The sequence below is a fragment of the Stegodyphus dumicola genome, chromosome 8 (assembly GCF_044657685.1).
Source record: "Stegodyphus dumicola isolate Sdum_Otavi_A_Nest chromosome 8, ASM4465768v1".
Lineage (NCBI taxonomy): Eukaryota > Metazoa > Arthropoda > Arachnida > Araneae > Eresidae > Stegodyphus > Stegodyphus dumicola.
The window spans coordinates 188,460,377-188,483,369 of record NC_140775.1 but is presented as its reverse complement, the minus strand read 5'-3'; the positions used below and the strand labels follow the sequence as shown (position 1 = coordinate 188,483,369).

The following is a 22,993-nucleotide window of genomic DNA, read 5'->3' as shown; positions in this document are numbered from 1 at the left end:
GTATTGCATCGTCTGGGAGATCATGCCAACCATGTAATATTGGTTTTTTGTAAATAGCTTTTTTTTTTTGTAATTCGCTCCAGGGAGAAAAAATCGCTAATTGTTTTTAATAATATCAAACATATAGCATCTTTTTTTGCTCTTTACCTTTTGTTTAATGAATAAGCTTTACAAATAAGTCAAATTTGTTTTGCTTCTAATTCTTCCTTTGCCTGATTTTGCATTATCCTTAATTTATGGACATGAGTGTAGTTGCTATACTGCAGTTGATCTTATCAAAAACAAAGTAAATACTTTTCTGCGTTATTTGACTATTCTGTGTTTACTGTATGAATGCTGTAACTAGAATAATTTACTTCAGCATATACTTTAGACAGCATTGAAAAAAATTAGTAAATACTTTAAAATGGTGGGTTTTCCTCCCCCCTTTAAATAAGTTTTATTTTTTTGTTTACATAATTTAAGCAAGTCTCATTTGGAAGCAAGCTAAAAATATAACGTAATAAATAGTCTTACTTCAACTCTGTGAATAATCAATGGGGGAATGTATACCATGAAATAAGAATTTTAAATGGATAAATTTATTTGTTGTGACTTACCGCACTGGTTCGACAATAACATCAAGACAAGTCCATGAAATCCATCGTGGGAAGAACTGCAAAATTACGCCTGTGGTTGGCAACAGCCCGTGCACTATACAGGTGAGAGTACGACTTTGTTCAGTTCCCTCCTCTCCCAATTATGACGCAAAGCACCTTGGGGGGACGGGTGCAAGGGTCTCCTACCCCCTCTTCCCCTACTAGCATCCTCTCGAAAGCACTTTATGCTCGCCTCATATTTTGAGTTCCCCATGCCGCACATACACTATACATTTAGAAACATCTACGCTTTCGCCGCTATTCGAACCCGAGAATTTCGGTAAGGCAGTCAGCGTCGATAACCACCATCCCAGTTGGGCGAGGAATAAATTCTTCAGTGGTCATACAATCTGTCCACATGGTTGTGTCAAAACGTAACGTACAGTGCACAGAAAAGAAAAAAAAAAGGACAGTTCTATATCTCGCGTTCTACAGAGCCTACTGAAGAAATTCAAATTGAGTTTTCCATGTCTGGAAAGCGCGATTTAGGATATATATTAGATTTACATATACTACTTTTCTAACATACGTTTAAAAGTTGAAACAAACTGAAAGTGTTTGCTTCTTTAGAAGGGTTAACCCGGCGGTAGTCGCACCAAGAAAAGTTACTAGAGCGGGCGCGTGGGGTATCATACACCCCAATATTTAAAATACGATAAAAATAGTTTTATTTAGTTTTAAGGCTGTTTTCCTTGGTCTCGTGTATTATAAATACGTAAATAATAATTGGGTTTGAAAAAAAAATAATCTTCGAGTTAAAATTAAGATAAATGAAAATATAAAAAAATAAACATCATGCCTCTAAGATTCATTGCATCTCTAACACACAATGTCTATTTTTTCACACTTTGAACGAAATACATTCATGTGTTCTTGACACAAAATGTTTTCACATTTTAAACATTGCATTCACGTTCTTCTGTCCTTGGCGCGATTACAATGATAGTGAATGCCTTGCAAATTTATCACATCTTTCATACTTAGGTGTTTCAAATTTCAGGTATTCGTTTTAATTCTTCGTCGAAACGTCTGCTTTTGTTTTGCATGCAGTACGTCAATTTCTTGGAAAAGTATTAATCTCTGTTCTTTGTTCAATACTTTTTTTTCATTAATTGTAATGCTAAGTCCTTCAAAAACAGACTTCTGTTTCTTGTTGGTGGATTAGCCGTTGAATGTAATATAATTCAAGCATTTATTACAGCAACATTCAGTGCAGGAAAGAATTGGCCACCTCCTTGTTAAGCTGGCAATTGAATAATTGGCTGACATTTCATCCCCCATATCCACTGCTCCTTTAGTCATATAAAAACATGTAATTCCTGATGTTTTATTTTCTCCAATAGTACCATCTATAGTATGATCGTTGTATAATGTTGAAAGCATAAGAACAGTTTTTCCTTTTTTAGGGACATTAAGAATTAATGTTTTATCTTTTTCGAAACCAAAACAGTGTAGAAAATATTCCTAGTTTCATCTTCAGTTTCCAAAATCTAATCTTCATCGCTTTCAAATATTTCTAATAAATCTCACAGGCGTTGCATCTCCAATTCATAGGGAGTCATTCTTTTTACCTTTACCATAACGCGGTTAAAAATTTTCAAGAATTTAATGTCAAGTACTTTAAAATCACTTGCGAGTGGAAATATTTAATGTTACACTCAAGGAATAAATTTCTGAACTAAATATTCAGTGAGAAAAACACTTACGCGGACAGGCGAGTGGGGTGTGTCATATCCCAGTTCTAACAAAATACGGATAAATCTTTTTCTGAAACACACAGGCAAAGAAAAAGCGGTTCTGAAAGTCAACCACAACTAGAAACTCAGCTACTGAAAGCAGCACAGAATTTCAGTTTCTCAAGTTAAGAATATTCCACTTTTATGTAAGGGTGGGGTATGATACACCCCACGCGCCTTCCCGCGGGTTAACTATGATTGTGCACAAGTTAAATATAATTTAAGTGTGTGTGTGATTATGGCAAAGCCTCGGGGGCTATCTGCCTAAGGGATGCCTTCGTGGAGGACTTTCTAAGGGAAAGTGGCTCGTATACACGTTACACATGGGTAAAACCACGAAAACGCCCATGCAGCCAGCCCGTTCGCGGAATTCGAACCTTAGCAGAACTACCAGTGTTTAGCGACTTTACCGCTCGGTCGCTGGTGAAATATAATTATGGTCTCTGGCAAATACAAGTTAAACGAGTTCTCTAAATCATTAAAGTAGTTTCATGAGCTGCCCAATTCAATAATGTGAAGGCTACTGATTATTTTAATCCTGTTAAAATTCCCGGCAATATTTCAAGTAACTCTAACATTCCTCATTCAAATCTTCGGAATGCCTACTTCACTCCACTTCTTAAACACACGAAGCATTTATGCATCCTAAGCAGACGAATATTAATTCGCTTACCCTAAGCTTATCATCGCCACAGCTAGCAAACAATAAGTTCTTCTGAGGCAAATATTACGTAATACCTGGAGTTTCCATGACAACGAAATAGACAGAAATCTCATATTTATCAGCTCTAGCGTAATAAGACATGTACAAAACGTAGTACGCTATCCTACGATGTAAGAAAGAAAAATTTATCTTAAGACGCAATGTCAATTAGGATTAATTACGTTAATAACTTCCAGGTGAGCAACGAGGAAATGTTTTGCTTTACTCATGTCTTTCTTCCGTCATGTTATTATTAAAATTATTAGGATATTTTCTAAGAAGAACATGTCAACACGCCAGCTTCATGCAGACGATCAGCATCAGTGGGACTTACAAATTCTAAGCATAAATTGCTGTACACAATTTTTTTTTTTTTTTTTTTTTTTTTGCGAAGAGATATAAATCTGGAGATATTTTAATTAAAAGTACATCAATGTCAAAGGTAATGTTTGCGAAATGACACTTAGTTCCTGTGTTTAAAGAATGTAAGACATTTTCCTTTTCGGTTATTGCATGTCAGAACTTGTCCGGGAAAGATTCCCAGATTAATTTCTCTTAGCGGAAAAATATCTAGAAATCTCAGAAAAAAATCTCAGAAAGAAAGGGAAAATATAATTCTTGCTTCACTAATTCGCTTTCATTTTCAGCACTGTTTTCAAAACAACATCAGAGAATTATATCCATTTTTAGCCCAGAAGGGATATTCATTTCGTTTTGGCATTTTGCGTTGAAAACTTTAAATATTCCGTTTCACTTTTCAAATTGTTGCCACCAAATATTATCGCACTGTGTTATAGTTAAAGAAATTAAGTAATGAAAAATCTGCATAACTGCATGTATGTTCCTCGCATTGTGATAAAACAAAGGTACCTAGAGACATCCAATTTTGAATAACGTACGTCTCCACCCGAACATAAGCATCTAGAAGCAAAAATTTGGAATTTGTTTTATTATCAATTTCATATTTTCTAATACTTTAAGGGGGCTCACACACCTTAAACCCCTTAACACACTTCGAATATGTGACTGTTGCAAGAATTGAGATATTTTATTTATTTTAAAATGAATTACTTCCAACTTTTTACAGCTGACTACACAATGTAGCTGCTCTGGAAACTAGTAACCAGAAAGTTTGTGTTGCCACAAATATTTTTGTAATTTAATCCGCTTTGTGACAAAATTTTTTATCACGTTTCCACCTCGCGCGCACGATATTTTAAAAATGGCTAATGGTACACACTTGAAATTGGATGGAATTCTTTATATGTGCCCTATTTTTTAACTGAACCAAAAATCTGATGAATATTTTAATATTAAAAAATTTTATGGACGAAAACATTACAGATTTTATTAATAAAATACATTTTATAAACCTCAATTCCAAATAAAATAAAAATTTCACATGAAATTCTTAGAATATTTGGTTCACAGTAGTTTCCAAATGTTATAAAAACTATATATTAAATATGGAATTAAATTATGCGACAGAATGTTTTAAACTGTGCGCGCAAGGTGGAAACATGACGAAAAATTTTGTCAAAATGCGAACTAATAAAATAAATAGTGGCATCGCTCCTGCTCAAATGTCGAGCTATTCGCAGATAAGACCAACCGGCTTCATTGAGGCCAACTACACAACCTCTCAAATTCGGACATCTGCGCATATGGTTCGCGCACCTGTATGAGAGGCATAGTTACTATATATCAAAGCACACGGAATGAAATTCGTGAAGAATTTATGACCTGGAATCGTAATTTCTCCTCTTAAATATCCCGAGTTGCGCAGATCAGATGCGCTGTAGCGACAACTGTTCATTCATTCAACAAAGCTCTGGAATAAAAAGAATATTTCGAAAAATGGTTTATGCCGTTAAAAATAAAGCCTTGTTTCAATGGAATAATAAACATTATAGGGTTCCAACCTAGAATGTACAGCTATGTGGGTGGAACCTTGAGAACTGGTAAGCGAGTAATCGCTTTAGCTCAGGAAACAGAAACGTAAACTCAAGTAGGGTTAATTACCCGTTATGCTCAAAATAAAGATTAACAGATGGCCCTTTCTCAGGACGTAGAGAAAAGCCTCCACTTGGGCTTGAACTCAGAAAACTAAGAACTAAAACTTAACTAATCTTAACTAAAAAGATATAGCCGAAGCTATCAAAATTCTACAGGATCCGGCCCCTAAATGTTATTTAAACTGCGAAGCTATCAAGGGCCTGAAATATAGCCGAGCGTAGAAATGTCTTATTAGCTTCGCAACAACAAAGATAACGCATTGATTTATTACTGCAAATTAAATCATGCTTAATCCTTTCTGGAATTTTTTCGAGGAAACTAGCGTTTAAAATTTACTTCGTAATTTTTAATACAGATATTTTCAGTTTTTATGTATTTTTCCTTTGTCGCGAAGTGAGAACTGAATTAATTGAATGAGAAATACTCAATCGTCTGTGAAAAACTGTTTCTTTTTTTGTTTCGTTTGCTTAATTTCTTTTATACATCGTTCTAGCTTTATTATAGTATTTGAATAGAACATGTGACAACGATTAGATAATTCTTTAAATGATGTAAATTTTGTGCATTCTGAGTTATAATATGAACAAAATAGAATACTGTTAAGTAAACCTAGGGGCTAGAGTGTCGCTATGGTAAACAAAGTGAATTTTAAAGAATGCATTTATTCTATTGTGGTTTATGCGGCTTCGGCGAAGTAGGTTTAATTCAATCTAATAAGTTTAAATGAAATGCAAGAAAAAATGCGTATAATTTAATATTCCGTACAAAGACGTCATGTGGTGTACATATCAGACTTTTTAATATCTTGAAATATAAGTGATAGGAAATGATTCATTTATTTCGGAGACAAAATATTGAAATTCTTCGTCTCTCCATTTTGAGCTTTTAAGATCTGTGTGGATAAGACAGATGAATAGCAGTGGTTTAATCCGAATTCGCCTCATTCAGTAGACAAATGGATAGAAAAGTTGAGCACTGGTAGTTTGTCAGGGTTCAAATCCCATCAATCGGGAATGCTGCAAGGCTTTTTCTTTGTTTTCCTCTGATGTAATATGAATATTATTTTATAAACGTTAATTTCCCTGAGACAGTCATCCACGATGGTATAATCCCCATTGGCAGATAGACTTTGAGTACTTAGCCTTGTTCAATTCAACAGAAAAGAAGTAATTAGCTATGATTTCAGATACCATGGAAGTAGATGGTTATACACAGATTTTGTGATTTTCTTCTTGTGTAACTATAACGAGATAATTTCTCTCAGAAAGTCATCTAAAATGACATGTGGGGAAGACAGACTGTGTGCTTTGCCTTAATAAATTAACCTAAATCTAAAACATCGTATTACTCATATATCTTCTCACAGTTCAGAGCTTTTAATAATGTATATTTAAGGAAGGAAACATGGTTTAATATAGATACCACACATTTCATTGCTTTTAATGCAAATCTTGCTCTTAAGTTTATATTTTGTTCAAATATACTGTAAAATATCGATTGAAGGGGTGGTGGTCGAATTCTTAAGAACATCGAATAACCTGACACCAGTTGTTGCGTTATCTTCTTCCTTCACGTTCGTACGGGGTTCGTAGATTTGGAGTGAATAACGACGACACTTGATGAAGTATCGAAACACACTTTATTTACCAATATTAATCAGATAGCTCCAAAATCCCTTTTACAGTCGTCGAACTGTTATAAACACGCTGACACGTTCAGCGACACAGCCTTCACACTGTCGGGCAATAACGGTGGAGACAGTTTCACTGCAAAACACCAAAGTACAGCTCTCAACTCTGCTGGGTCGTTCTCGGAATTCCACGTACTCTCGAGACTCTCCACGCGATGCACTCGACGTGCTGAGTCGAGAGTATAGCTCTCGACTCAGCACAGTCTATGACAAAACTCGACGATGCACTAATTCGCGATGCACTAAAAGACTCTCTCGATGCACTCGACGACCAGCTCGGCGCTAGACTTCGACACACTCGCTCAATGACTGAATATCAGCTCGCTAGACGAGGCACACATACTAACTGACTGCGGACCAGCAGGGTTTATATAGCTTTCGGCTTGTGTTAGAGAACTTTCTGGGCTAAACCGGTAAGAATTCGTTCCAGAATGTTCTCCATCCGTCAATGTTATATATCGCCAATTTTGTCGCCAAATGGGCGATTTCTCGCCAAATGTGGCAACCCTGCCTTCCCTTGCCATTTTATGGCAACCCTAAAACTGCTTCGCGGGAAAGCCGTCTTACCGCGGCTGTACATTTCGTAACAATATCCAAAATTTAAAGTATGCAACATGTTGCCAAGTATTGATATTCCTATTATTAACATATTAAGAGACTGTAAACATTGTTGTCTGAAGCTTTGCACTGATTTTTAAGAATAAAACAATTCACAGAGGTTATTTTTTATTGCAGGTTTGTTCATGTTACGTTTTAAACACGGAAATACAGAGATTCGGTATATGGAGATCAGATCCAAAGTAAATATAGCTTAGAAGATGCGTATGTGTACAACCACCTATTTCCCTTGCATCTGAAATCATGGCCGATTATTGTTTTTTGTTGAACTGAGCAAGCCAAAGTACTCAAAGTCTACCTGCCAATGGGGCTTATGATATTATTAACCTGTAGCGTCATTAGGTATTTTTGGTAGCAAGAAAGATGAAAAATTAGCAACGCCTTCACCGGGAATCGAACCGCGGACCTCTGGAATACGCACACAGCATGCAGACCACTAAGCCACGAAGGCACACTAAGAAGGCGGGATAAATACCTTATATACTCCTCCTTTTAGAGGGTGACTGGGGTTTCTAAGGAGCCCAATCACCAAATCCTGGGCGTGCAGAGTCATCACCCACACCATTTTAGTTCGGGCTCCAATGTAGAGACATTAGGTATTTTTGGAAGCAAGCAAGATGGAAAATTAGCAACGCCTTCGCCGGGAATCGAACCTCGGACCTCTGGAATATGCGCCCAGCATGCAGACCACTGCACCATGAAGGCACACTAAGAAGGCGGGAGAAATATCTTATAAAACTCTACAATACACACGAGATTTATTATTATAAATTATATTTTATAATCCTTAATATTTTAAATCCTTAATATTCGTTTATATGTATTAGTTTCAAACTATTTGGCCTTTTCGAAACTTATAACTTCAGTTAAGGTAACTGCATTTACATTAATATAAATATAAGGTATTTCTCCCACCTTCTTATCGTGCCTTCGTGGTGTAGTGGTTCCGCACACTGGGCCGGTATTCCAGAGGTCCGTGGTTCGATTCCCGGCGAAGGCGGATTGCTCCTTTTTCATCTGTGCGGCTTTTCCTATTAACCTAATGTCTCTACAGTGGCGCCCGAACTAAAAGGGTGCCGGATGAGGTTTCTCCACACCCAGGATTTGGCGATTGGATTCCATGAAAACCCCAGTCGCCCTTTAACCCTCTGAGCGTTATGACCGGGTTTAGGCGGTCAAGACGGCCTACCTCGAAAGCGTTATGGACGCTTCTAGGCGGTCACTGGAAAAGTGTTCGAAAGCGCTACTGACGGTTCTAGGCGGTCAGTGGTGAAGACCTCGAAAGCGTTATGACCGCCTTAAAGCGGCCGTGCAGATGTCTCCTGCCCCCCTTATTTCTGGAACCCTGGAGATCTCTAAATGACAGTTCTCAGTAGGAGGCAAAGAGGGTTGCTCTTTTTCGTTTTAGACCGCTATGTTTAATCGCCAAGAAAACGCTTGAGCATGTAGTGGTTTATAAACAACCACTAATGCTCAAGCGTTTTTTTTTGCGATTAAATTATGTTATAAACAACAAACAAACGTGGACATTCTTCGCGAAATAAAAAAGTAGCATGTAAGCATGTTTTTTCAATACTCTCTTTAAACAGATAACATTTTCATAAAATAGCCTTTAGTTTTTAAATTGATTGTTCAGAAATATGCGAAATGCTCGTGAATTCAATTAAAAAATAGAATTAGGAAATATTTAAACAAATTTACTTATGGATATATAGATACATAATTAAAACCGACAAGTTATAAGTTTTAATTATTGGAGCGAACGAATAGCGCATTCAATTACTGCATTTAATATGAGTTATATAATTACATGTAAAGAATAACATAATTAAGCACTAATTCAAATAAAAATTAGCCATCAACAGTAATTTATAATAAGCGTATTTTGAACGGGTTTATGAAGCATAATCTAATTTGATAGTAAAAATAATAATGGCGAATTATTTATTCATTTTGGAACAATATTCGTCGCTTATACTGGTTTGATGAAGTTCTGTTCAAATTCATTTCAAATATTCCAAATCTTTATATGTACATTGATTTCAATGCGATTTTTATTAGAAAAAAATTCAATGAGTTTGATTTTCTTACATAATTGTAATTACATTGTTCAACGCAAAATAACTACAAGCAGAAAGGCAAATGCGTGTTAAAATTTCTGTATTTTGCTATATAAATTATTAAAATAACCAACCTACAGCCTAACAACTGAATGTCCGAAATATAACCCACCACTTTTCTAAAAGTAACAAATTTCAGTTAAAAAAAAACCGCAGTAAATAAATAAAACGAAATACTATTAAGAAAAGAAGCACGAAAATTTACTTTTTTATGTTTGCTTACTTTATTTTTAGTCCAAAGGGACAATTTGCCCTGAAGGACTTTTAATTTCGCTTTGGCATTTTTCATTGAAAACTATAAACGGCGGATCCCTTTTCAAATTGTTGCCACTAAATTTTATCGCTCTGTATTATACTTAAAGAAATTAAATAATGAAGAATCTGCATGAATACGTATGTTTCTCGCATTGTAATAAAACAACGGTACCTAGAGCTATCAAAATTTCAAAAATGGAAGCCCTAATTTGAATTTGAAACTTGTTTTATTATCGATTTCATATTTTATAACACTTCAAAGAATTTTTGATTAAAAAACTAAACGATTTCAAAGCGAGTAATGTCAACACCGTACGAAAAAAATCCCATTTTTATCTCCAGCGCAAGAGACTCTAAGATACGCTCATTTTAAAATAATTTTGAGATATTGCTGTTGAACTGAACTTTGTGGTTTGAGTACGTAGAACATGATATTTAATGAGGTAACACACAAAACGTTAAAAACGCTCCTTTGGACGTAGTTTAAAATCTGAAACCTTTCATATTTTTATTTATTAGTCCAAAGGGGCGTATTAGTATTTAAAACAATAGTCCTTGAGAGACTATTGTTTTAAATACTAATACTGTTTTCGTTTTTGCGATTTTGCGTTGAATCACTATAAACGGAGAATCACTTTTCAGATTGTTGCCACCAAATGTTAGAGTCCCGCATTACATTTGAAGTAAGTAAGTAATGAAAATCTGCGTAAATGTGTGTATATTTCTGGCATTGTGATAAAAAAAAAAAGGTTTGAAAAAAGGCCATCCAAGTTTGAATGACGTAATCCTCCTACGAATATGAGCATGTGGAAGATCAAATTTGATATTATCGATTTCATATTTTGTGAAACTTTAACGAATTTTTGAGTAACAAACTCAACGATTTCAAAGCAAGCAACACTCTACGGGGGTGGGAACCTTTTTATCTCCAGCGCGCGGAATTGTGTACCGGAAATTCTAAATATATGTTCATTTTAAAATTAATTATCGACATTGCTATTGAACTGAATTTTATGGTGTAAGTGCAAAGAACATGATATTTAATAAATAAAGGTACCACACAAAACGTTAAAGAAATGTCCTTTTGGACGTAATTTAAAATCTGAAACCTGTAAGATTTTTTTAAAAAAATTTTTATTGTTTTTTGAATGTATGTTGTTTGCGAATGACGCAGTAGTCGTGTATAATTTGAATATATAATAATTATTTGTGGTATTTTTTATTTGAAATGCATATAATTCTATGCATATAATTCTCTAAAATATGCATATAATTCTCTAAAATAGTAGCATTCTTAGATTGAATATTGTCTAAGCAGGTGAAATGATATTTTAACTTCATTACCATATCAAATACAGTTTCTTTTTAATTTAAAAACTTCGTCAGCAGTCTGAAGCACCTTTTTGAATCATAGGATGAGTTTTACTAAAATTTGTAGTAGTCCGAATTTTTATAAGTATTCAGAATTACTGAAATAAAAAAAGCTAAACTTTTTAGAATTTCTTTATCAAAGTATTACATCTTAGGCCAGCAAGACCTGATTAGTAAAATCTGGGAAAGGATCTATGATTGTTTAATAAGAAGTAAAAAAAAAAGTACTCTAGGTCTAAGCAGTAAAAAAAGCTTGTCCCTCTATCGAAAATTGTCACGTATGTTAGAAAGATTTTGCAAGACATTAATATTTTAGCTCAAACATGATTTTTTTTTAAATTTAGTCTCTTGTTTTGGAGATGGTGTTCAAGCATTTTACCATAATTTTATTTTGTGCAGAATTTTTATATTTTTTATTGATCGCTGTATTTTTAACTTCCATAGCATAAATTAAAGAAATACACATAGCAACTTCAGCCATAAACAGATGACATAAGAGAAATTTGTTTTGACATATTATGCGAAAGACTAAATAAATATTAAATGCTTTTGAAATTATGTGACATGACAGTAATCAGAAAACAATAACTGTAGATGTGCAAAAAAACTGTACTTATAAACTTCTGTATTTTTAAAGAAAGTACAAAATAGTTCAGAATAGCAGATGGATTTGAGATCATTCAGTATTGTCATCGTAAGTATATTCTCTTCACATTTCGGAAGAACTGCAGTAGTTCAGATTTGTCGTAAAAGACTAATTACACCCCTGGGGATTGGCGTACTTACGGAACGGAAAAACAAGCTTTGAAACATACTCATACAAAAGTCCTACCTTTTCTTCGACAGATAAATGACAGATGTGATAATTTGAACACATGCTTTCAATCACTTGTTTCCTTCTAACAAAGCGTCTTGGGCGGCTAGCAGGATCCTAGCAAAGTCTTGTAATAGTCTCTTGTTTTAAATATGCTGTATTCGAACTCAAATTCAAAGACGGGCATTTAAAGATTTTATTAATGCTTTTGTTTTTTTACATTCGACGATTCAATATTTGTTTAAAAACTAAACACATAAATAGACTTGCATAGCAGATCAAAATTATGTTGCTGTGGAAATGTTTCATCAACAGTTATTAGTAGTTATAACAGCATAACTAAATAAGCCCATTTCGAAATATGGATGATATTACATTCATTATTTTTAATCTGAAACAATATCAAGTTGTTATTACTAGGTAAAATGTCTTAAAATAAGCTCACACATTATAAGAAAATTTTTTAAAATGAAAATTGGATTCACTTTCTTTCACATAATTTCTGACCAGTTCTTCCAAAATATTTTAAAGCTTACTTTACTACATAATAGAAATGTCTCCATGTTCGTTGTTTTTAGTTAGTAATTTTAATTGGGGCTGTTATATAAGAACGCTATTTATCGTTGTTGTTGTGTTATAGTACTTATTTTATTGTATAATGCAAATTTTGATCAATTGGTTAATTTTATAATGTATAGAGGAACTTCAAAAAGAACAAAAATAATTTTCACCGTTATAATATGTCCTTAAATGGTTCCCAATAAAAACATAGTTAACTAAGTAGTATACTACATTATATTAATTAATTTACTAACCAAATAGCAAAAACATTTCAAATTCGAAATCCATCTTTTTACTAAGTACTTTTTGCAAAGTAACAAAAATTCTAATCCCTTTGTTGTTTAAATTAAAGATAAACAAAAAATGTTGTTTTTTTCCCCATGAAATGCTAATTTTATGTTATTTGATAAATACCGGGAAGTGCAAAATCAAAATCCTGGCGAAATACATATACTTATGAATGAACACAGCACACAAACATTTCTTCACCCTAAGCACGAATACAAATAATATTTTAAACAGCTTAAAATGAATCTACTTTCAAAGTATTTAATTTGTGATAGATAATGACAGGTGAAAATATTTTCCAATATTACAAGATAAAATGAGGTTATTTCTCAAAAAGTTTCACAAATAAACTCACAAAATAAAGAACGCTTTTTTAAATTTTTAATTTGCAATACGTTAGATGCTTTATTGAAGAATTTGCAATAATATCGTTCTGATTTTCATTTTATACAAGATTGCCATCATGTTTCACTGATGAGCAACTTGCTAATAAATAATCCAATGTAGAGTCCTCCTTCTGTTTTCTCATAAAATCGCCTTTGTAAATTTAGAGTTTAATTTAGCAAAACGTTTTCCACCTAAGTGGTAAAATGTCTTCGTAAAGGATTCCCTAAAGAAATCTGCCTTGTATTTATGTTGCATTTAGGGATATTTTCAAAAACACACGCTGCTGATTGTTATTTTTAATAGGTGAACAAAAGAAATATTTCTTTTAAGAAAGAATATAATTTAACTGCAAGCTATATCTTATTCCTAGATAGCGAAGCTTGATTACAAACTCAATTTTTAAAATACATTTAATTATCTTTATGTTTTAAAAAATGTCTTGTCTGGTATTTGGCCACCCACTTAACTTACACGTTGACCATTTAAATAGAGCACTACCAAATGGCACATTGAAAATGATCATATTCATCTCAGTGAGATGGATATGATTCGCATATCTTTTCTGTTTCGCATCTCTTTCTCGGAAACAAATCTACCTATGTAGTAGATTAATGTATAGGTAGCAGACATTCTGTCACTGTCAGCCGAGCAGTAAAGTCGCTGAATAGTCGCAGAATACCGAGTTCTGACTTAAGTTCGATTCTAACAGAACGGGCTGGCTGCATGGGCGTTTTCATAGTTTTCCGCATATGTAACATATATACGAGCAGTTTCTTTAAAAAGTCCTGGGGCCCACCAGCGGCCGAGTGGTAAAGTCGCTGAACACTGGTAGTTCGGTCCGAGGTTCGAATCCCGCGAACGGGCTGGCTGCATGGGTGTTTTCATGGTTTTCACCATGTGTAACGTGTATACGAGCCAGTTTCCCTTAGAAAGTCCTCCACGAAGCCATCCCTCCCCTTAGGCAGATAGCCCTCGAGGCTTTGCCGTAATTAAATAACCTAACCTTTAAAAAGTCCTCCACGAAGCGACCTTCCTCCTAGGCAGACAGCTCTAATATGCTTTGATGTAGTCAAATAAGCCAAAACATTCTGTTGGCGAAAAAGCAAGATTGCATTTATCATGAATAATTTCTAATGCAAAAGTTATACTTGTCACTAAGGAAAGAATTTATTTTTGTGTAAAATTCAGATTGCTTGAATTTTAATAATTCTCAGAAACGAAACACAAATAACAAAAAACTAAAAAAATATTCATAATTAATTACGATATATAAACGATGTAATCATTAAGCATATTTTTAGTAAGAAAGAATATTTTGTAATAAATAAATGAAAAATATATTTAATACTAAAGAATCCTCTATATATCTCTACAAAGTATAAAAATTACAAATATTTTTCAAGGTGCATGTGTATATGTACCTGATAAAAATATTTACATTGTTTATTATTGTAGCGATATTTTTAACCAGGTGCATATTTTCCGTGAGGCCTTTTCCGGAGATATATTTTTCCCGAAATACATTTTCAGGATATTTTCTTGGCATTCGTTTTACTCAAGTGGTTAGATTAAAGTGTTATTTTGTATGCTGTGAAACCTAACTAGAATTTATTTTCATTCCATAGTTGCTTCACATAAATTTTCGATTTCATGTAATATTCAGTTTCATAATTGCACTATCATTTTGAGATTTACTATACTTTTCAGTTTTTTTTTTATTAAATGTTGTCTACAACTACTTTCAATAAAATACTGATATGATATATAATAGGGAAATATAACATACACGCGCACACATGCTCACAAACATACATCACCATATATATACACAGTGTTTTGTATGTGTGGTTACATATATATATATATATATAGTTTACATGCAAAACAGTTTTAATAATTCCTACGAAAAATGTGATAAATTTTCACGAAATAAACTGCTTAAATTTATATATATATATATATTACGCTTTCCATAGTTTAACATAAATGAAGTTTTTAAAGTCTGAATTTAAATAGTGATATTGTGTTTATATGTACTGTAATTACTGATGAAAGGATGTTTCTGAATTTAAAGCCAGGCTAGTTTAAATTACTAACAGACGGCAAATACACAACTTGAAATCAGAGTCTTTGGAAGAAGCAATAAATTTAGAATTTACTTCAGCTCCATTTCTCGTCGTAGTTAACAAAATGAAAGAACTGAGAAAGATAGATAGCGGATGCTTTTTTGTCCTTGCACAAAGGTAATGGTCTCCCATATAAAGTAGAAAATGTACAAAGGTGGTAAGCTTTAGTTCAGTACCCCCTGGAGGTATATTTACGTTGAAGTCAACTTGGAGATTCCGCTATTAGGTGTTTTCTTTGAAAAGGGTAATATCTTTTTCAGCACATAACCAGAAATAAGAGTTTATGTTTTCATTACTTAATCTTCAAAGCTGTATAATTTGGAGCATCTGCTCGAAAAACTGTTAACTTATTTTTCATCATTCATGAAAAGAATACACACCTGCGTAAATGTCTTGGAGAAATAATATCGTTAACAATTTTGCTACAAAGAATTTTTTTTTTTTTTTTTTTTTTTTGGTTTCTATTAACATCTCGATAATGCACGTAGTATATAAATACTTGCATTGTAACTCATATATAGCTAATTACAAGGAAATTGCATTGTAACTCGAAAATACATTTATTTTCTCAAGAAGCTCCTTTGTCCAAGCTGTTTACTTGTTTTCTACCCCCAAAGTGATTTTACTCTATAAAAGCCGAACTGCCTGATCTCATTCATCAGCCACTTCATCTATTCTGCTGTTGAGTTATGCGATATACATGCATACATACGTACGGACATACGTCGCGCTAAAACTAGTCATAAGTCCCAAATATAAAATTTCAACATTTTATGTTAAGTTATGGGACATACGCACGTGTAAACGTCATGATGGAAATTTCCTTTGAAATATGAAAATAGAAATGTTTCGCAATTACAATACTTTATTTATTTCTCACAAGTCAAAACGGTGTCATAAATAACTAACTACTAATAAATTTATGATGCAATCTAAAGAATTATTTAAATCTAACACTTTAAACTGGAATAAACTTATAATATTTGAAAATTAAATATAAACATAATACTAAAATAAGTTGCGAATAATTTGTATTCGAAAAATTGGAACACGAGAGAAAAAAATTCTCACAAATTCCCTTTGTATATTAAAAAGTATTTCCTCAGAAAATAAGGATAAAAAAATGCAAGATTTATTTTTCACCATTATCGAAGCAATTCCTTAAAGAAACTGGAAATTTAAAGCATTTTACGAGTTTCTCTTACTGATGTATATTGATTAACTTTTTGTATTCGGCACATATCTTGATTTAAGGTACGAGTAATATATAGTATATGTGTTAGTGTGCAAATTATAAAGTAGCCAAATAGGAGATGAAATACTATTTTAGCAACCAGTCTCGTGACGAAGATACCATAGGGAGAAAAACTAATTTCACTCGCTAAATTCAACGGAGGGGAGAATTAGCTTAATTATATCCACATGGTAAGGGGGGCCCGCTTTTGAAGCAGTTTGAGTAAAAATGCTTGCCGCTTTTGCGACAGACCTGGTAAGAAAACACGATTATTTTTACGTCGTTTCCTGAAAAAACCCGTAACGCTCGGGGGGTTAAAAAGAGGAGTATATAAGGTATTTCTCAACTCTTTCCTAGCGTGCCTTCGTGGTGTAGTGGTTCTGCACGCTGGGCCGGTATTCCAGAGATCCGTGCTTCGACTCCCGGCGAAGGCGAATTGCTCATTTTTCATCTCTCCGGTTTTTCCAATTTACTTAATGTCTCTACATAAATATGCAGAATGAATTATCGTAAGAATATCAATGTATTTTTGAGATATTTTAATTAACTGTATGTCTCAATCCCATGGAGACGTCAATAAGGTAAAACTAACGGCACTCCGTCTAACATTATTTTAAGTATTAATTAAACATATTCTGTTCTAAATTAATTCCTAATTAATACGTGTTTAAAAAATTGAAACAAATTCCTAACATTATTTAATTAAAATAGCATTTTAAATATAAACATTTTTTTGGTCTAAATCATTGCTCATGAGATTCAATAAGTTCCAGTCAATAAGTTTTTAATCCTTTCATTGTAAATTAATTGACTTATTATTTTTTCCTGACTAACTAGCAAAATATAAATTTTAAAGAACTTATGGATTGTTTTTCACAGGTTCAGAAATGGCATATTTTTTTAGTCAAATACCACCTGCGTCAACTAAATGTTTACAAAACTTAATTTCTGAAGCAACATTTACTCAAAATTTAAAATTAATACTAATTAATATTTAGAAACATATATCCTTTTTATAACATTAGAGTGTTTAAAAATGTTCAGCTAAAAATTTATTTGGCTTCAGCAGTGCTAAAATATTAATTTTTGAAAACATATATTTTACTAAAGTATATTAAACATTTGATTTTAAATTCATTAAAAAGGAGCTTTCATTTAAAAAGCAATGTTCCGGTACTTGTCTAGAATGACTGAAATCCGATTCCTAATATTGAATACACTGTCTGAAAATTTTTATAACTATGAACTTATTATTTTTTTGGAGGACTACGCAATTAACGGTAGATTGTAGTATACATTTTAGATTACACACATACTATATTAGTAAGTTATTTCTCCGAATTTGCAGGCATTTGTTTTACTGCAACACTAAAATAACCTAAAATAATAATAAAAAAATAAATCTGAAAGGTTTCAGATTTTATATTACGCACCAAAGAGGCGTTCTCTAACGTTTTGTGTGTTACCTGTATTTATTAAATATCATGTTCTTCGCACTTTAAACCATAAATTTTAATTCAACAGCAATATCGGAAAATATTTAAAAGAGCATTTCTGTAGAATTTTCGATACACAGTCCGACGCGCTGTAGATAAAGACTTTTTTTTTTTTTTCGTGCAAAGTTGCCATTGCTCGCTTTGAAATCGTTGAGTTTGCTAATCAAAAATTCGTTAAAGGTGTTACAAAACATGAAATCGATAATAAAACCAATTCCAAATTCGGGCTTCCAGATGCCCACATTGGGGTGGAGACGTAAGTTATTCAAAATTGGATGGCTATAGATACCGTTCTTTTGTCACAATGCAAGCAACATACATTTATGCAGATTCTTTATTATTTAATTTCTTTAAAAATAATACAGTGCTCTAATATTTGGTGGCAACAATTTTAAAAAAATGATTCTGCGTTTATAGTGAATCGACGCAAAATGCCAAAACGAAATTAATAACCCTTTTGACCTAACGCTCTTTTGGGCTATTAATAATTTCAAAAGCTAATGTACTTTGCCAACAAGTTGCTACAGGGATTTTTCCTGTATACTTGCTGCGGGATGTTACAGGTATTTTACTGTAATCTTGTAATGACTTTAAATAATAATAGCAAATTTAAATTTAAACGCAAACTATGCCAGCAGGAGTAAGCTGCCTTTCAGAAGTTGCAAGTCACACATTTTACAGTAATATTGGGTCATCCAGAAAGTTAGGCGGTTTCCTGATGATAAACACAAAGGAATCGGTACAAAATGAAGAAAAATGCATTGAGTAGCAAAACACACCATTTTGTTCCGTGATATTATGCTATCTATGCGGAAGCTGGAAAATCCCTTTTTTAAAAAGAGGTCTGAGTCATTAGGACTTTTGAAGTTGGAGACGAGAAAAATGTGCATTGCCGTCGTGAGGATTCGAACTTCGCACCTCCCGAATACACATCGAGTGAGATACCAGTTATACCACGAAGGTACACGGAAAGGAAGAAGAAAATATCTTATATACTCCCCCCTCCCTTTTAAAGGGAAACAAGGGATTAGGGAAGGCAATCATCAAAACCTGGTTGTGACATCATTCATCACCGTTTCGTTCGAGTGCCACTTGTAGAGTCATTAGACATTTTTGAAGCAGGAGAGGTGAAATATGTGCAATGTTCTCGCCTGGACTCGAACCCAGGATCTCTCGAAAACGCGCCGAGTTTGCTTCCAATTGCACCACGACGGCTTGCGAAAAGCGTGAAGAAAATATTTTATACAACCACTAGGCTTATTTGTAAAGAAGTTATCGAGGTGCTGTTTGCAGGTTCCAAGAACAGAACCTGAACAGATGAAAATCCGAAGGAGCAAGCACTGTCAGATATGCGGGAGGGGGGACCCAACCTTGCCTTGCTAATAATTTGTCTGACATTCTTGGAAATGTTAGGGCGAGCACTAGTCATTATGGAAGACAACACCTCGATAGCTGGTCAAGTGCATTTATGCTTTAAACTTCTATTTGGGAACAATATTTTTTTCGAATTTATTGTCTGCGTTGAGTTGGAGGCAGCAACTTATAATGTACATTTCCTCTGTAGTTCCAAAATGTATTAAGTTTTTGGCATGCATCTTTAATCTGAATGTTGCAAAAGAAGCTTCTTTTGAAAAAGCCCAAAATAATTTTCTTGTAGTATTACACTGAAATGACAAAAGTCATGGGATACTTCCTAATATTTTGTCGGTCCTTCTTTTGCCCGGCGAAGTGCAGCAACTCGACGTGGCATGGACTCAACACGTCTTTGGAAGCCCCTGCAGGAATATTGAGCCATGCTGCCTCTATAGACGTCCATAATTGTGAAAGTGTTGTCGGTGCAGGGTTTTGGGCACGAACTGACCTCTCGTTGATGTCCCATAAATGTTCGATGGGATTCATGTCGGGCGATCTAGGTGGCCAGATCATTCGCTGGAATAGTCCAGAATGTTCTTCTAACCAATCGCGAACAACTGTGGCCCGGTGACATGGCGCATTGTCATCCATAAAAATCGCATCGTTGTTTGAGTACGTGAAGTCCATGAATGGCTGTAAGTGACCTCCAAGTAGCTGAAGGTGTCCATTTCCAGTAAATGATCGGTTCAGTTGCACCAGAGGACCGAGTCCATGCCATGTAAAAACAGCCCAGACCATTATGGAACAACCACCAGCTTGAACAGTGCCTTGTTGACAACTTGGGTCCATGGCTTCGTGGCGTCTGCGCCACACTCGAACCCTACCATCAGCTCTTACCAACTGAAATCGTGACTCATCTGACCAAGCCACGGTTTTCCATTCGTTTAGGGACCAACCGATATGCTCACGCGCCTACGAAAGTCGCTGCAGACGATGTCGTGCTGTCAGTAAAGGCACTCGAGTCGGTCTTCTGCTGGCATAGCCCAAGGAAGACAAATTTCGCCGCACTGTCCTATCGGACACGTCCCTCGTACGCCCCACGTTGATTTCTGCGGTTATTTTACGCAGTGTTGCTTGTCTGTGAACATTGACAACTCTACGCAGACGTCGCTGGTCTAGGTCGTTAAGTGCAGGTGGTCGGCCACTGCGTTGTCCATGGTGGGATATTATGCCTGAAATTAGATACTCTCGGCACACTCTTGACACTGTGGATCTCGGAATGTTGAATTCCCTAACGATATCCGAAATGGAATTATCCATGAGTCTAGCTCCAACTACCATTCCGCGTTCAAAGTCTGTTAATTCTCGTCGTGCGGCCATAATCACGTCAAAGCCTCTTCACATGAATAACCTGAACACAAATGAAAGCCCTGCCAAAGCACTTCGCATTTATACATTTTCTACGCGATACTACTGCCATCTGTATATTTGCATATTGCTATCCGATGACCACTTCAGTGTATTTCGCAGTGTATACTTTTCATGTCCAAAGTCTGTTCCCTGATGACGAATGATTGCTTAGAAAAGAGTCCGCTGTATATAAGTTCATAACGCAAATCCGATAGAATTCATTAAATGTAACACATACACACAATATTAACATATACATAACATTTAACATAATAAATATAAAGATTGAAAAAGATTAGAGAGCTTGAATTAAATTTTACCATATCTCTACGAATGAAATTTGATGGCGTAAGTAGAAAATGAAGTAAGACAAAAGTGCAAAATGATATTATTTGAAAGAGAAATCCTCTTTTTTTTTTTTTTTTTTTTTTTTTTTTTTGTAAAAATACTAGCTAGCTGCTGTCTTGGTGATTTTCCCCCTCTCTCTTTTCCCTTTCTCTTAACACCACTATCCTCTATTTAAGAACCGCTGAGCCATTAAAAAAATTCTATTGTGATGTGTTTCTTTCTATGTTTTAAAATGCTTCTAAAACAAGAGACGGTATTGTCATTGCGAATATTTATACTACCACTTACTACTGCTTTATCAGGGTGTAATTGCTCTCTGAACCTTTTTACTTTACTCCATTTTTCTCAAATTTCGCAGACCAAGTGAGTAGAATGCCCCCCAGCGGCCAAGCAGTAAAGCCACTGAACATTGGTAGTTCGGTCAGAGCTTCGAAACCCGCGAACGGACGTTTTCGTGGTTTTTCTTACGCGTAACGTGTATATGAGCCAGTTTCCTTAGAAAGTCCTCCACGAAGGCATCCTTCCCCTTTGGCAGATAGGCGTTTATGCTTTGCCGCAATCACATAAACCCACACCATCAAATGAATAGGAACGTTTTCCCTTTCATCTTCCTGTTCCGAAGATATTTCCCCCACAGCATCATTTGCTGCTATCGTCATCCAAGACATTTTTCGTGTGAAAAATGTGTTCAGGAACCAATATTTTCCAGCTCTAAGACGTTCGTGAACCAATGTTCCGCTTAACATCTGCTAACAGGTATTTTAAACCTCCGCTTCGATCAAAATTACTCCTTATCAGCAGTAAAAAAACAATTAGAAGAAAACGTGCTTCAAGTTTTGAAAAACCGCAAACTGTCTGGATAATCCAATGTTACAATGGCTTTAAATAATAACCATTTCCAAAGCAGATACATTGTGTTAACAGAAACAACAAAATCCACGCACAAAAATCCACGAAAATATTACTTACGTACAAAAATCCACGAGACGCTGATCTTCCGTTTTCAATAAAACGTAATCCCACGAGATTTGAATGTTCATTTTTCAGTAAACCAAATATCCAGGGCATTCTGTTGTTCAATTTTCAATGAGAACAAACAGAAAAACGAACCACGGCATGAAAAAATAATAATAAAAATGAAACTTCCAGATGAAAATGTGTTCTTTTTTAAAAACAATCAACTCCTATATGTGGTATTTGTTTTTATAATACTGTGTTCCTTCGTGAGATGTCAACAACACTACCTAGCCATTGACATTTAGCCGAAGACCTAGTTTAAGGAATAAATTTCTTACCCTGACGTGCACTTCCTCTTCATCGTCTGAATTACTGGATGTAGATCTCCAGTCCCAGCTATCTCCCGCACTAGCTCTCCTCCAGATGGGCCAACGTGGACCTGCACGTGTTTTTTTCGGTGTTCCGAGAGACATGCGTCTGGCCTCGATTGAACAAACTCCGAGAGTGAGAAGAAAACACAGATCCTCCTGCGCTTGCGTCACACAGCGCGCGTCCCCTATGTTCGATCTAAATCCCCCTCCCCCTCACCCGCCCGATATACGGAGTAGTGTCATTGGCTCATCCGTTAGCGCGTATCGAATGAAAGACGCGTGTTCTTATTACCTTTTTTAACTTGTAAAGCAGGGAAGATTCAACAAGAGAAAAATCTCCGCTTTGCAAAGATATCCCACAAAGTAAATAAAGAAGTTTTAGTGGTTTAAAGCCTCTCAGATGTAATCCGTTGATCATTTTCTTCTTTTCTTTAAGTGCTACTTGAATTACAAGTACTTTGGGTAGGAATTCGTGCTTAGGTTCATAATGTATCCATGACT

The 22,993-nt window shown here is 34.7% G+C and overlaps 1 protein-coding gene across 3 annotated transcripts in view; it reads right to left on the bottom strand.

The window, feature by feature from the left end:
* Window positions 1-22,625, bottom strand: part of LOC118187013 (cGMP-inhibited 3',5'-cyclic phosphodiesterase 3A-like) — an 881,882-nt gene extending 859,257 nt beyond the window's left edge. For all 3 annotated transcript variants that reach the window (XM_085822827.1, XM_085822828.1, XM_085822831.1), the window contains exon 1: window positions 22,460-22,625. In XM_085822827.1, the coding sequence (XP_085678953.1) occupies window positions 22,460-22,594 (135 nt within the window). In that variant the 5' untranslated portion in view covers window positions 22,595-22,625. The remainder of the gene's footprint in view (window positions 1-22,459) is intronic.
* Between the last annotated feature and the right edge of the window lie 368 nt (window positions 22,626-22,993).